The sequence below is a fragment of the Emydura macquarii genome, unplaced genomic scaffold, assembly GCF_026122565.2.
Source record: "Emydura macquarii macquarii isolate MOO-44397 ecotype Brisbane River unplaced genomic scaffold, CSIRO-AGI_Emac_v2 contig_2365, whole genome shotgun sequence".
NCBI lineage: Eukaryota > Metazoa > Chordata > Testudines > Chelidae > Emydura > Emydura macquarii.
The window spans coordinates 3,215,866-3,232,518 of record NW_027132502.1 but is presented as its reverse complement, the minus strand read 5'-3'; the positions used below and the strand labels follow the sequence as shown (position 1 = coordinate 3,232,518).

Sequence of the window (16,653 nt, the reverse complement as noted above, 5' to 3'; positions counted from 1 at the left end):
CCAAGCAAAGTAGCTACAGATGGCAACCCTTCATTGTAGAAAGAAGCGAAGCATGAATGTGACCAGAGCTGAATAGAAAAAAAAATAAGTTCAAAGGAAAATCAGTGTTTAAAAAAGAAAACAGACATGTCATGTGAGAGCCAAAACCCAATGATAATTTTAGGAAATACTGCAGCTCTACATCCTTCCAACTGGCTCGTCTACATTATTCTTTGTGGTGCAGTATGCAGCTGAAAGCCCAATTCTGATCGCAGTTACTAGGGTGAAAAGCCAGTGTAAAACTTGCAGGTACTCTGGATTTACAGAGGTGTAAGCAAGGTCAGAATTAAAATTGTAGATGCCTGGTGACCATGTAAATTACAAGATCAAAGTTCAGATTAATTTGTACAGCTCACTAGTACCCCGAAATATAAACATACATACATACAGTCTGGATGCTGAACTTGTTTGTTATTCATAATAGGCTGGCGCCAAGCAAAAAGTCAGATGCAGCCTGTAACAGGCCAGAATCTGAATCTGTGTAACTCAACATAGCTCCACTGAAGTAACTGGAACTAGGCCAATTTACATGATCTGAAGATCTGACCCAGTGCTTTTAATTCTTGAGTAAAATGGTCAGTTTCTATCATATTACAGGTATTGTCATGTATTTGGTCTTATGCAAATTTCTCTTTCCTCATACAAAATAACTTCTCTAAAACAGCTCACTTATAAATTAATCAAAGTACAGTGCAATATGATCCTGGTGCACTAGTTTAAAAAGCTGCCTCAGGTACCAGCTGATTAGAATGTATACAACACAGGAGTAAAGAAGTGAAATATTGAGTGGTAACAATAAGGGAGTGAAAGAGGAGGGGAAAAAAGAACCACCCCTACGAGCTTAATGCCATTCAGCTAGAGCCCAATGATGGCGGTCAGCTTTGAAAAAAAATCAGTGGATTTTTTTTTATTTGCATATTTTTATCTATCTTAAACTAAGGACATCTGCATAAAAAGCAGCACTTGTTTCTCCAAGGGTCCTTTCACTCCTGCTAATTCCTCCCCTGAAATCAATCCTTCTTGTTACAATCTCACAACTGGCTGCTGCAGAAGTGAGTGGAATGTCAAACACCAAGTGACGACTGCGATAAATGATCACTCAAGGAAACAACAAAAATGGGTTGCTTTAATGGAGGTAATTTTTAATACAGGTGGGCCTGGCTTGTACTCAGTGGATCAAAAATCAATGGAGGTACATCAAGGTTACATTTGGCCAAGTGCAGTCAGGGATACTTTGGGGCAGTTTCCTAAAACAAGAAGTTATCTAATAAGGATGGACTCTATAGGTACCACTGTATTTTCAGAGGTGGAATAAGAAGAAAATGAGCTCTTAGAAAATGAAAAAAAAACCGTCGGTTTTATGCAAATATCCTTAGTAAAAAGAGAGAAGCAGTGCAGAAAAAAATTTATATTATATACACACACACACACACACAATTTTCTAAGCAGAACATTGCTTGACATTTTTAAAGGAGGTGTCAGTAGCTCTTTGTGGTTTGATTACGCACTAGATTGTTTAGCAGACTAATATCCTTTCTCTACAAAGAATGCACTGTCTATGGGCAATATCAGATGCTTATAATGCACATTTAATGTCAGAATACAAATGTCCATCTGGGGTGCAGAAGGGGCAGTCAGCACTCACCATGCTATTTTGTTTTGTTTTTTTTTTAAATGAAAATTATGTGGTTTTAAATGTATAAAACTTGATCATATTTAAAGTACCAGATCACAGTTTGTGATAAAAAAAAGTTACAAGTAACCCTTCTGGGGAAAAGAATATGAATCTCTCTGCCATCTTATCTTTAGTAAAGATGTTTATTAGCTTACTTAAAAGGGTGTTGTAGTAGGGGTTGGCTAATGTTTGCACTGAACTTTGAAGATGCAATGCGTAATTCAAGAGCTACGGCTCACAGATCGAACAAACATCTCCTACACTTTAACTATGTTCCCGTAAGAGCTGTCTGAGGAGCTTTACGTCAAATGTATTACACAGACTGAGTTCCATTCAAATGTATATCTTGCTCTCCATGCAAAGGTTCCCAAAACCCTTATATGTTTTAAAAAGTAACGGTAGTGTCCATAATAGCCAGTGACTTGATATGAACTAAAATCGAGCAAGTGAAATTATTATATACAGAGCAAAAAGAAGAGAAATACAGAATGTGACAGGTTGCAGCAAACAATGTGAAAGATATAAAGAAGATAGAGAAACTTACATATCCGTCATCACAAGGGCTCAGAGAGTAATATCCCTTTACGGGCAAACAGGCACACATTAAAACAAAGAAGATTAAAAAAATAAGTTAACAGAAATAACTCTCAGAGAAAAGAACAGATTAAAAAAACCCAAACCAAACCAAAATTAGTTAAAGAGTAACAGATTGGCGTTTGAAGAGAAGAGTGCAAACAACTTCTCCTCCTCTAAATCTGCAATATAGGTAATAAGCACCTGTGCCTAGGAGACTGAGAACAGAGTAGGCCTCTAAGTTACCATTTGCATTGTGAGGCCTGCAACAGACACACCTGGGCTACACATACTTTTGGTACAGGTATAATTATTTTGGTTATGGATATGATTTTTTTTTACCCATATATTTTTATACCAGTACAACCCGATGTGGACGCAGTTATATTGGTATAAAGGTGCCTTCCACCAATATTACTTACTCCCCTTCCTGTACAGGAATAGCTATACATGTACAAAACACCTTCATACTGGTATAAGTGCACCCATACTAGAGGGATTATACTGCTGTAGCTATACTGGTATTGTTAGAGCAACAGATACCAGTGAGCCCAATCTTGACTGGACGATACCAACTACCGAGAATGTAATTGTCAATGTTTGCACCATGTTTGCACCACTTGGGACTTCTCACAAGTGCAGGGTGACAACTGAAATAATGGAGGGTGGGGGGTTAGTCTACAGGCAATTTCCTGACAAAGACAGCTCCAGAGTTGAACTTAGGTGAGTTCCCAGAGGTAAAAGTCAGAGCGTAGCTTCACACAAACTGAAAACAAATTAACTAAAGCAGTTGTAATTCCCTCCTTTGGTTATTTCAGTGCAAATTTCCTTGCAGACTCATTTCTAATTATGAGCATCCTTTTCTGATTCAACTTTAATTGTTTTTAAATCTAAATAAGACACTGTGAATCCAAAATAAGAGTGTCCACACCATAGACTGGCACCAATATAATTAATGGTACGAAATGCAACCAATTGGATTATTTTGGCTTTAGTTTGTGTGTAAAGAAGCCCTCAGTATTTAATTACTAGGGACCTGCCAGTGCAGATAAATAAGTTGATAGGAAAATGCTACACTCAGCAAGTCCCTCATTTAAGTAGAATCCATACTGTACTGTTCCTTCAATTTAAAGGCACAGGAATTTTGCTACTTCTCCATCATGATTGGGAAATAGCATCTGTTATGTTTGCAAAACTAACTGTGAAACTAATACCTCGACCCTTTGAGACAGGAGAGAGGGGAATAAGATATAGAAGTCCAAGTTGCCCCTTCCCTCCACAATTAAGAAATGTTATTCAAACATGAAACATCTCCCCTACCCTCAGTGCAGAGGGTAATTACACATGATATAATGGTACAACACACCATATTCTGCATCAGCTGGAAAGCAGAACCTGTCTTTGTCTAGAATATAGTTGTTTCTGTGTTATCCAAGATCACATATGAGCATTTTTTTCTGCATGGGAGTGAGGAAGACAAGAAAAAGTCTGCAGTAGAACCTCAGGCCTTGTCTACACTTAAAAAATAAGTCGACCTACCATAAGTCGACTTACAGCTACCACAGTAATTACAATGGTGTCTGATGTCCACACTGCCCTCCTTAGGTCATTGCAGTGCATCCTCACCAGAAGCACTTCCACCGACCTAAGGGGCAGCATGTGGGGAGCTAAGCCGCATCTCTCGGCCTCTCAGCTCCCTGCCGGGAACCCACAGGCCCCTGGGCTCCCTGTGGGCTGCATTCCTCCACCCCCTGGTCCCAGCTGAGAGCCTGGGGAAGCCACTGTGGACTTCTCCCCTCCCCTTCCTCTGCCGGGAGCCAGGGCAAGTTGCGTGGGGCTTATCCATTCCCCACCAGAACCAGACAGCCATGTCTATTTCATGGCTCAGCCATGTAATAAGCAAGGCTCCACTGGCAGGGAGTAGGTGGAGAAGCACCTGGACTTCTCAAACCAGCTCCCAGCCAGCAGCAGGAACCAGCCGCCTGGACTTGCAGCAAAGAACGACAGCCCCACCACCGACGTAAGGGGACACAGTATCCACACTGGACACTGAGTTGCCCTAACAGTCAACAAAAACCCTACAACACCTCTTGTCAAGGCAGTCTTATTTTGTCAAAAAAACAGGGCAGTTTTGTCGACAGGGGTTGATTGCAGTGTGTACCCCAGAACTGTTTGGTCGATCAAAGCTGACTTTGGTCAACAAAACTCTAGCGTAGACCAGGCTTCAGAGTTACGAACATCTCCAGAATGGAGGTTGTTCGTTACTTTGAAATGTTCACAACTCTGAACAAAACATTATGGTTGTTCTTTCAGAAGTTTACAACTGAACATTGACTTTGAAACTTTACTGTGCAGAAGAAAAATGCTGCTTTTTACCATCTTAATTTAAATGAAACAAACACATAAACAGTTTCCTTACCTTGTCAAACCTTTTTTTAAACTTCTCCTTTATTTTTAAAAAAGTTTACGTTTAACACAGTACAGTATTGTACAGTATTTGCTTTTTTTTTTTTTTTGGAGGGGGGGGGGTGGGGAGGGGGGTGGTCTCTGCTGCCTGATTGCATATTTCTGGCTCCAAATGAGGTGTGTGGTAGACTGGTCAGCTGGTAACTCTGATGTTCATAACTCTGAGGTTCCACTGTATTTTGTCCTGGGAGGAATCTATTTAAAGGCTGATATTAGTTGACATAATAGGTGTTTTGTTTTTAAAATGACAGAAGTGTACCCACAGAAAGTTTGATGAGTACATTCTGGAAAGCTAAAAACCAAGAATTCTACTATTGTTTCCCCTGGGTTTGCTCCAGTAACTTGCTGTAAGGAGCATTTTACAAACAAAAAAATGAACACTTGCTACGTGAGTATTTACTGTTGAATGATATGTTCACCTTAACAATGAAGGTATGCTTAGGGAAAGGAAGCAGTGGAAGACCTCAAGAAAAGGGAACATATTATGCTAGATTACACAGTAAAGAAAACAAATAAAACCAAATCCCAGAGGCTCAAGACAATAAATGACCTACTGCAGTTATTAAATAAGAAAGCATCTTAAGCAAAAGCTGACATCCGACAAAAGTGTCAACATAAAAAAAAAAGGTGGGTGGGGGCAGTTCTCTCACAGACCCTTACGAGCTTTGCCAAAATAAATCTACCATTTGCCAAATGACAAGTACAACATACGTAGAATTATGGTTTAGTTTCCAAAAGGTAAACAGAACCTTACAACAAACAATCAATGGCAGATAAAGAATGTAATATGCTTTATGGAATAAAAGATTAACAAATTTACAATTTAATTGAGGATCAACATGTGCTGTCAACTATTTGGATCCTTAGTCATAATGCAATTCCATTAAAAGGGCAATGACTGAGACGCGCCAACAACTCTAGGTACAACAGACTCCATCAAGGAAGTAATTTCTCTTCACCTTTATACTTAGGCCTGGTCTACACTAGACTGTAGGGCCATGTGGGTGCCCATACCTGTGACACTGACTTGAAGGTATAGATTGTCTCCAAATCTAAAGTAGTTATGGGTCAGGACAAAGTCACAAAGTTCAGCTACCAGGTGTGCCATATCATCATCAGGGAAAATGTTCCTGATGGCTTGTAGTCCATGTTTGTGTGGAATGTTGGTGTAGACAGCTCCTATATCCATAGTGGCTAGAATGGTGTTTTCTGGGAGATCACTGATGGATTGTAGTTTTCTCAGGAAGTCAATGGTATCACGAAGATAGCTAGGAGTACTGGTGGCATAGGGCCTGAGGAGAGAGTCCACATAGCCTGACAATCCTGTTGTGAGAGTACCAATGCCTGAGATGATGGGGCATCCAGGATTCCCAGGTTTGTGGATCTTGTTATTATTTTAACCATCCTAATTTAAGTTAACACGTGCTAACTGAGTTGGAAGTGTAATTTCCCACTTGGATAGACATATCTGTGCAACTCAGATTGAGCCAGCACACTACAAACAGCAGCATGGGTGGTGGCACAGGTTAGTCACCTGAGTACTTACCTAGAATCTTGGATAGGATTGTATTCGGGGCAACTAGGTTGTACAGTCATATTGTTGCTATACTGCTATTTTTAGTGCACTAGCTCGACCAAAACTACTCATGCACCTACCTAAAATGAAAAGTACACCTCCAGCTGCAGTGTAGACATAACTTAAGATCTTTTTTTTTTGGTCGTCTCTGCTGCTGCCTGATTGCGTACTTCCAGTTCCAAATGAGACGTATAGTTGACCAGTCAGTTCATAACTCTGGTGTTCGTAACTCTGAGGAGCTAGTGTAAATCCTAGGCTCCTCCTAGTTTTTGTTGCATGAATTTCCTTGATTTTTTAAGGGAGTTTTTATTTTCAAAAAACTGGAGGAGTATTTTTCATCAGACTAACCTAGGATCAAACAGAAGATAATCTGTGGTCTAAAATACAGACAAGGGGGCTAAAATGTAGAGGCTAATCCTGCAGAGACTTAAGTGTGTGAGTAATTTACTCATGAGCATAATTTTATTTTAGACTACTCGTGTGCGAATCTTTGCATGATAAGGGCTTTAGTGTGCAAACTAAAATACAGTATGTATTCATAATTAAACATTTTAGCTAAAGACCTTGGTTTTCCAATGCCAAATAACCACTGAGCAGATTATGGTCTGAAAAGCTTTATAAACAAATGCATTTAAACTTTTAAAGTTATTCCTTCAACTCAGAACATTTTAAAGTGTTCTCAGGGCTGACGCCTTGAATGCCAAGTTTCAATGCAAAACACATTTTTAGATCAGAATTATGAAACACTAATAATACGTATTAATTTTGCAAAGACTGCCAATCTCACAGACAAGAGTAGCCCACACTGCAATGTAGAAAATAGTACAGGGGCAACCAATTTTACTCAACTGAAGACCCTGAGCTCAATCCTGCAAGGTTCTAAGCACACTAGCTCCGACTCAGCAAACACCTCAGCATACACCTAACCTTAAGCATGTAAGTAGTCCTAATGAATTAAAAAGGCACTACTCGTGCTCAAAGTTAAGCATGTGCTTAGAACCTGTGCTGGACTAGGACAGAGCACTCAACACTGTGAAGGATGAAGCCCATTGACAACTAGCCAGAAGCCTGTAAACCACACCTAGCTTGCATTAAAGAGACTTAAAAGACAGAGACTGGAGGTACATGTACATTGCAATAAAAAACACCACAGCACTTAGTCTCAGAGCCCAGGTCGATAGACTCGGGCTCATGGGATTCAGACTAAAAACTGCAGTGTAGACGTTTGGGCATGGGCTGGAGCCCCGGTTCTGAGACCCACCCCCTTGCAAGGTTTCATAGCCCACTCTCCAGCCCAAGATCAAAATGTCTACACTGAAATTTTTAGCCCCACAGCCCAAGTCAGCTGAACTTAGCCAGCTGTGGCGATGTTTAGGTCTTTTACTGCAGTGTAGACATACCTTAGAAGTCCTAGTCCATTATTCACTGAAGACTTTGGTATCGATGAAAGACACAGATGCTACTAAGAGAACATATAATGCTCCAGTTTGATCCATGCTCTATAATCTATATTTTAAAAAAATGGCAGCCTTATTATGGAACTCTCTGAGCAGTATTTGGCAGACAGGCCACAGCACAACCAGCCCTGAGGCGGGACTATTTTTTAAAGTTGAACACACTCATTTTTAAACTTACCCACCCTTCACCCACCAGCTTCCTGAACTTCAGAAAGTTAAGAGTTTGGTCATCTCTTTAAATCCTTCAAATCCACTTTTGTTTTTTCAGAATTTCTAGAGCTGCTGCTTTGACTCTTCCCAGTCTCAGATCTAGACCCCTTCCTCCAGAGGCATTACCCTGGTGTAAGTCTTATGTCTGTGGAGACATCCATGCCTAAAAGTCAGCCCAGTTGGAACATCTACTTTTAGGTTTTCCTTTCTGCTTTGGACTCCTTTCAGTGCCGGAAGGATGGACCTCTAACCACACTGATACATTAGGATGTGTTTTGCGTGATAACAATACACCCATCTAGCTGATATGTTCTGCCTTTGATTACAATTATATGCCCAACCAGAGACCTCAGAATTTTGTTTTCCACCACATCACTTTCCCAACACCTAAAATGACTCATGTCCAAACTGAGTGCAATGCTCAATGAACAGGTAAAATAGAATTACTAGAGGACAGCCTTCCTTAAGAATGTACTCCAAGGTAAACAGCCTTTTTTCCTTTGTATAACAGAGAATTTTTGTCTACAGCATTAAAACTCAATCCTGCTCTTTCACACTTGAGTTCATTCATGCATCCTGTGTGGAGTAACTGATTTGACAAAATACACAAGGCACTGCAGTGTATCTGAGAGCAGAACTGAGCCCTTAGTTACAAAGGAGAGGACAGCTCTAAGTGCACAGAGCATGTAGCAAGAAGACCTAGATCTGGAAATACATCATGCTACTTGATCTGAGCATGCAGCAGCTCCTGGAATTGACACTTAGTAATGACTGCTGAATTGCAGATCAAGGTCTCCCATTTGTATTAGAAATGTGTGGATGGCCTCTTCTTTCCCTTCCAAGCAGAGTTCTCTGAGCATACCTACATACTTTCCCTCATGGTGAAAAGTAAGTTGTATGTACATCGCCTCAGTATAAGTGGTACACCTTTAAGGCTGCATATCAGATCAGCAAGAAGGGAACATCCTAGTCAATAACTGTACTTTAACCTGGCTAGGAGTATTAAAACAGTGTCCGAACTAACATATTTAAGGATCTGTTCCTGGTCCCAACTGACTTCAAAGTGACAGGATCAAGCCCTAAATACACAAGGAACAGACTATGAAGGCTATGAAGGCTTAATAAATTTTGCTACAGGTAAAAACCAAACCAAACCAAACCATACTTAGCCATTGACTAATGGCTAGTAGCCTTAAAGTTAACATTTTTTTATTGTACCCCTCCCTCGCCCACAACCCAGACAGGCTGGGTGGCCTGCTGAGATGAGTCGGGGGGTGGAGGCGGTGCTCCCTCCCTGGGCCCTGCCATGTGGAGCTGGCCTGAGCCCCGCCAGGCCCCGCCCCCTCCAAAATAGAAGTCAAACTACACTTATGCCCATGTCTCCCCCCTTCTCCCCTTCCCCATCCCTCCCTGCTGGGCACTGGAGTTTTTAATAGCATGTTCAGGGGGCCTCAGAAAGAAAAAGGTTGAGAACCCCTGATCTAAGTCTCTTCCTTCATTCACACCTTATACAAGTCGCTATCCATCAAGACAGAATGAGCTTTATAAGAGGGGGAGACAGTTACTGAGGGCTTGTCTACAACGGAGCTAGCGCATATCAGTAAATTCTGGTCCGTATCAATGTGTCACGCATTAACTGGCCCATCTGGACCTGGCTGGCGAACACTGTAAGTTCCCTAGGGCCCATTAATGCAGGACCCCGGGTCTACATTAACACATACTAGTGTGCCAGCAGGGTCCATGCGGCCGCATCCGTGCACGACACGCTAGTATGGACTAGAACTGACACCTCAGAGGTGTGCACTCACACACCAAGTAGACAAGCCCCTAGGATAGCTGGAGAGGCCACATTTTGGTCTCTTTGACCAGTTTAAAGTAAACAGTGACGTGACCTTCCAACACATACCCAGCACAGATGTTACAGGCTCAGATTCTGACCTATGTAGCTTGGGACACAGTGCCTCTAGCTTTATTCCAAAGCTTATGTGAAAAGCTGAAACTACTTAAGGACAGACAAACAACATCTAGTTGCATAATAACCAGTTCTTTGGAAATCTTTAAAGAAAGAGCGATGGGCTACCTCAGCAGCCTTGTGTGTGATCAGCACTGCCACGCTGGAGACCTGGATTTGATTTCTAGTCCTGGTCTCTTTTGCTTTCTGTGTCAGATTGGGAGTGCTGCAGTGTATCATAGGGAACGGATGAGGAAGAAGTCCCTGGGTTTGCGCAATGCCAGCTTATTCCTGCTTTATCTAAGGAAGTGGGCTGGGCAGGTCTTCATTTTTTCTTTACAATTCATTACTATTCTTGTTTGTGTTTCTAACTGTTTTATTGTTCACACACCTAGAATGGTTATGGGAGGCACACTATAGATGGGAAACAAACAAAAACGCTTTATCACTGAGAAGGATGGAAGGACTAAATCAGAGGATTAAGATTTAACTATGTGGTTAATATATGCATATTTTAACAAATAGCATCTGTACAGGACTCTCCCAAGTGTCCATGTTGCCCTCGGCCACCATGACGACAGAACCAACCCTAAATCATCTGAGGGAGAGACAGAGAAAAGAACTGTTTGCCTTTCAGGCTGGGTCAATGCTAGTCTTGCATGGCAAGTTATCAACTGTTGCTGTGCCAATAGCAGTAACAAGGGAGCATGAATGTAGAGACGACACCTACATTTTAACACTTTAATGAGCTCCGCCAGTGAACTATAAGCAATGGAAAACTTTTTGAAAAAGGCTAGTTGAGGCACAGCATTTTATACTGCAAGTCAGAGAAAGCAATCCTGACCAGTATGGTATACTGAAGCAAGGGCATCTAATCGAGCATAGAGATCTGTGAAGTATACTCCGTTCCCCTAATCTAAAACATAAAAAAAAGGGTATGGAACATTTAAACTATCCTCTCCTCTTTCTACAACTAATTTATAAGAGGAACAAAATATATCTATACATTTTATTGTTATCAAACACCAGCTGGAATGGCAAATGAAACTGATCAGCAAGAACTCAGTAAGGAAGAATACAGTAAGGAAGGCTAGGTGCGGTCACAGCCAAAAAAATGGGAAAAGTCATCATTTTAGTTTATAAAAGACAAAGTCGTGGCACACACTATTTTAATTATTATTAAAGTTTGTAAAAAGAAATGAGAAAATTCAACTAAATAAAATAAATGTACACTAAAAAAGTTGAAAGTCATTCATGAATATTTACATTATAATCAAAAGTCTCACACTTCAGTGTACTAGAGATTTAGAGAGCCAACGTTTCAATGGAAGCTGCATGCCTAACCAACTTATGCACTTTTATCAATTCCACGAGACACCGATCTGCATCTTTAGGTGCCTAAATACTTTTGCAAGTCTAGCCCTGACTCAGCAGAGAGAGGGACAGAATGAGAAAACAGCACTGCAACTCCAGGGCAGCCATCTGATAGGGAGTGACTGGGAGAATGAGTTGGCAAAAAACCATCAGGCCTTCTGGGGAGTCCATCGACAGGAGGTCAGGTACGTATCCACAGGACCTGGATTCAGGCCTACAATGGAACTAATTGAGACATTAAGCATGTCTGTAGATCCTTAACAGAAATGTGGTTCATTGTGTATTATAAGATAAAGATGCCACAGAAGCCTACATATGAGGCCGTTATTCCATCTCATGGAACTGGCAACATAACTATGCCCCTCCACAGTTTCCAAGGTCACCAGAAACCTTATGTAACCATTGCTTTATGTAAGTTTGATGTACATGATTCCTTATATTTCAGATGTAGAGCCACAATCTTATGTCTCTGGTGCAATATATATAGGCTTGGCAGAATCTAATTTCTTTTTTAATAATTCAACGGATACTGTCAATATTTATTTTTACGTTTTTTAAAAAAATTGTATCAATTTAATTAAACTTATGGGGTGGATCAGACAATAATTATTTAATGACCATAGACATTGAGATTCAAAAGTTAGAGCTTTCTAACCAGTAAAACACAGATTGTCAACATCACTTGTCAAAATATACTACGTAAATATCATTAAATCAAACCCTAATAAGTTCTCAAGCAGCATTTTTCTTATTTTGTCTATTTCCATCGTTGATGGAACACAGGGTTACTTACCAGTAACTGCTGTTCTTCGAGATGTGTTGCTTGGGTCCATTCCATTATAGGTGTGTGCACACCTCCGTGCATGGTTACCGGAACTTTTATCCCCTTAGCAGATCCTGTAGGGCCGGCTCCGGTGCCCCCTGGAGTCCTGTGCACATACCGCAGTATATGAGGTGCTGCCTGCCCTACACCCCCTCAGTCCCTTCTTTCCACCAACTCTGGCAGCAGGGACTGGAGGGTGGATCTTGGAATGGACATGAGCAACACATCTTGAAGAACAACAGTTACTGGTAAGTAACTGTTTTCTTCTTCGAGTGCTTGCTTATGTCCTTTCCAATATAGGTGACTAACAAGCAATATCTTGGAAGTAGGCCGGAGTTACCGATGAGCTGCCTGCAGCACCGCTCTGCGGACACCCACGTCTTCCCACGCCTGCTGGACAATGGCGTAGTGGGACGTGAAGGTGTGCACCGACAACCAGGTGGTAGCTTTGCAGATGTCCTGCGGGGGCACTCTCTCCAGGAAGGCTATAGATGAGGCTTGAGCTCTGGTTGAGTGCGCTGTGATGGTTCCTGAAAGCAGCACCTTCGCCTGCCCATAGCAGAGCTTGATGCAGGAGGTTATCCACGAGGAGATGCGCCAGGCGGAGATAGGTGAGCCTTTCATCCGGTCGACCACTGCGACGAAGAGCTGCGTCCATCTCCGGAAGGGTCTCGTGCACTCAATGTAGAAAGCCAGGGCCCGTTTTACATCTAGCGAATGCCACCTTCTCTCCTCCTCCGAACTGTGTGGTTTGGGAAAAAACATGGGGAGGAAAATATCTTGGTTATAACGAAATTGGGAAACCACCTTGGGCAGGAAGGCCGGGTGCAGCCTCAACTGAACTTTATAGAACACAGTATGGGGGGCTCCGAGGTCAGCGCCCTAATCTCAGAGACCCTCCTTGCCGAGGTAATGGCCACCAGGAAGGCCACCTTCTAGGAAAGCAGGAGCAGAGGGCATGAATCCGTGGGTTCAAAGGGGGGGCCTCGTGAGTTGTGAGGGGGCCAGGTTGAGATCCCAGGGAGGCACCGGGTCATGGACCTGCAGATAGAGCCTCTCCACCTCTTTCAGGAACCTGATCGTCATGGGGTGGGAGAAAGTGATCTCCCCTCCAGCGGCTGATGGAAGGTTGATACAGATGCTAGGTGGACCTTCAGGGAGACCACAGCCACTCCCTGGAGCTTTACCTGTAGCTAGTACTCCAAGATTGCCTGTACTGGCGAGAGACTGGGTGGGATACCTCGGGACTCTGCCTAGCAGGTAAACCGCTTCCACTTAGCTTGGTATACGACCTGCGTGGAAGGCTTCCTGCTACCCAGCAGGACTCGCTGGACTTGCACCGAACAGGCTCGCTTGTCCTCGCTCAGCCACAAAGCCTCCATGCCATGAGGTGTAGAGAGTCCAGGTCTGGGTGCAGCAGGCCACTGTGATCCTGGGACCGGAGATCGTGCAAGACTCGTTAGCAGGACTCTGTGCAGGAGGGGAATGGGCAGGAACACGTACATGAAGCTCCCTGACCACTGCAGGAGGAAGGCGTTGGCGAATGACCCGGCCTCTCGACTATGGAGAGAGCAGAACTGTGGGCACTTGTTCCACGCTGATCCAAACAGATCCACCTGAGAAGGGCCCAATCTCTGGAAAATCATAGACACCCCTTCTGGGTGCAGCAACCAATCGTGGTGAGGTAAGAATGACCTGCTGAGGCTGTCCACCTCATCGTTCCTCACCCCCGGGAAGTGAGAGGCCATCACGTGAAAATTGTGTCTCATTGCAAAGTCCCACGGACAGATAGCTTCCCTGTGCAAGGCTGACGAACGGGCTTCTCCCAGCCTGTTGATGTAGTACATGGTCACTGTATTGTCTGTCAGCACCTGTACCGCCTCGCCCGCAATAGAGCAGAGGAACACTCTGCACGCCCGGCGAATGGCTCGCAGTTCTTTCACATTGATGTGCAGACGCTTCTCTTCTCTCGACCAGACACCTTGTGTGCTGAGGTCGGTGCTAATATGGGCACCTCACCCTATGTCCGAGGCATCCGATATCAGGGTAACCAAGGGAACTAGCTCCTCAAACAGAACGCCCCTTAACACTGCCCTTCCCATGGGTCTGAGTCGTCATCCGAGGGCGAATGGTGGCCCTTCCCTGGTATCGGTGGCACTGACTGCACACCCGAGGACTTGATGGACTGTGGTCCCAGTCCCACCAAGAAATCCCAGGGGCCCCAATACAGCCATTGGGGTGGCCACTGCCCTTGAGACCATCTGGAGGCTACATGCACTGGGGGCTCTGGCACCTTTTGTTGATAGTGACTCGCCCGGCGACTACCCCCCCGAGAGGACACCGAGGCACCATCAGAAGACCAAAGTGGGGCTGTCTCAGATGCTCCCACTGTGCAGTACCAAGACGGGGGGGAGCGGTGCCCCAATCCGCTCCGGAGAGCGCCCTCTCGACATCGACGACCTTAACGTCGAGGTTTGACGTCAGTGCCACGACCAGTGCCGGCGTACAGAATCGTGCTCTGACGAGCTCGGTCATCCAGAGCGTTGTTTCGGTACCAAGGACTTGCGGCACCGCTTGCCTCTCGGCACCGAGTCAAACTCCAGTGACCAGGTTCGGCACTGCCTCGGTGCGGACGAACTCCTCAGTGCTGAGTCTATCTCCGATGACTGGGTTCAGCACCGCCTCGATGCGGGCGAACTCTTCGGTGCCGGAGAGCAGGAACGGTGAGTTCCTATAATGGAACGGACATGAGCAACACATCTCGAAAAACAGCAGTTACTGGTGAGTAAACCTGTTTTCCGTTTGGGGAACGGCGCCCCACAGGCGACCGCAAGCGGTGCCGCCTCCTGGGGTGGACTTCTCCCGGTGCTGGGGATCAAGACCAGTGTTGGGAGGGTGACTTCACTCCCCACCTTGATATAGGTCGGTCTGGCAACCGCGACCTAAAACATCTTCTAGGGGAGCAGTGATGCTCCACCCTACATGACCGGCCTCCCAGAGATTTTCCTCCTCCATTCAGGGGGTCTCAACGTGGGCTTCCCCTGTGACACCGACCCCTTCTCTCTCAGTGGAGGTGGGGGCAATGTAGGCAAGGCCAGCAAGGCTCTTGCCGCCTGAAAGGCCTCCGGTGTTGATGGCACTGGTAGGTGCCAAGGGGCTCCCCCACTCCCAAGAGTCGGGAATGGCTCCCTGGCTGGAGATGCTTGCTCCTGCAAGCGGGTCTCCATGATCCAACATCAGTGCGGTTCGGTGCTTGACCCTGCCCGCTTAGATGGTGCGGGGAGTGTCCACGCTGAGCACTGCTTCTGTCTCTTCTTCTGCATCAGGAACGTGGTGCGGTGCCGAGTCAGGGCCAGTGCCGATGGTGCACTCTGTACCGATGCCACACTCGGAGCGGAGGCAGAGCGGGCTGGCTTGGAGGCCAGTCGAAGTGTTGCCTCCATAAACAAGGCTTTCAGGTAGATTTCTCTATCCAAGAAAGTCTGAGGTTTGAAAGCCTTGCAGATCTTGCACTTCTCCTTACGATGGGCTTCCCCCAAGCACTTCAGGCAGCTGTCGTGGGGGTCACTTAGCGGGAAAGCCTTCCTGCAGGAGGCACATAGTTTGAAGCTCAGTGACCAGGGCATACTGGCTCCTGGCAAAGTCCCAGCCAGGACTACCCTAAGTATCTAACTACCACTAACAACAGTTACTTAAACTAACTACCTAATTAACGCAAACAACCATGCTTAAAGTTCAAAACAAAGGGAATTAAGCACTTGCGATGCAAGCACAGGCAGTTCCAGCAACCATCACAGGCAGAAAGAAGGAACTGAGGCGGTGCAGGGCCGGCAGTGCCTCATATACCGCGGCATGTGCGTGGGACTCCAAGGGGCGCTGGAGCCAGTCCTACGGGATCTGCTAAGGAGAAAACAGTTCCGATAACTGTGCAAGGAGGTGTGCACACACCTATAATGGAATGGAGATGAGCAAGCACTGGAAGAAGAATAAATATTTTTTCGGTGGGGTGTGTGTGTGTGTGGCGAAATTGACATTTACCAACAATTACCAATAAAAATCTAATCCTTCCAAGCTTAAATATACAGCTTAATCAGTACTGCATTTTAAGATGATTACGGTGACAAAAGCAAACGTTAGTATCAATCAATCAGACTTACAGTTCCAGGCCTTGTGAAGTCAATACTATGTGCTATACTTTGTCTCATCTGATTGCTAAACAAACGAACGCAGACACTTTGAAGATATTCTGGTGTGATCTAAGATAAAGAAACAAACCAAGCACGTGGAATTACATAAAACGTTTCCATTTGATGTCATTGTACAATAGGTCAGTGTTCCCCAGGTGGTGGTAAACAGGAAGGTTCTAGATGGGACTTGGGCCCTGTGTGGAGGGGAGACCCTGCAGGGGTACGAGAGAGTGGAAAGTGGGGAGCAAGGCCACCCAGCAATCACCCTGCAGCAGTGGCTCTTCTCCCACAGGACTGGGCCCAGCTCCGCACACTGGGTTTT

The 16,653-nt window shown here is 44.5% G+C and overlaps 1 protein-coding gene across 2 annotated transcripts in view; it reads right to left on the bottom strand.

Moving 5' to 3' along the window:
• ARMC9 (armadillo repeat containing 9) overlaps positions 1-16,653 on the bottom strand; it is an 89,633-nt gene that overhangs the window by 47,368 nt on the left and 25,612 nt on the right. For both annotated transcript variants that reach the window (XM_067561118.1, XM_067561119.1), the window contains one exon: positions 16,302-16,400. In XM_067561118.1, coding sequence (XP_067417219.1) covers positions 16,302-16,400 — 99 coding nt within the window. The remainder of the gene's footprint in view (positions 1-16,301; positions 16,401-16,653) is intronic.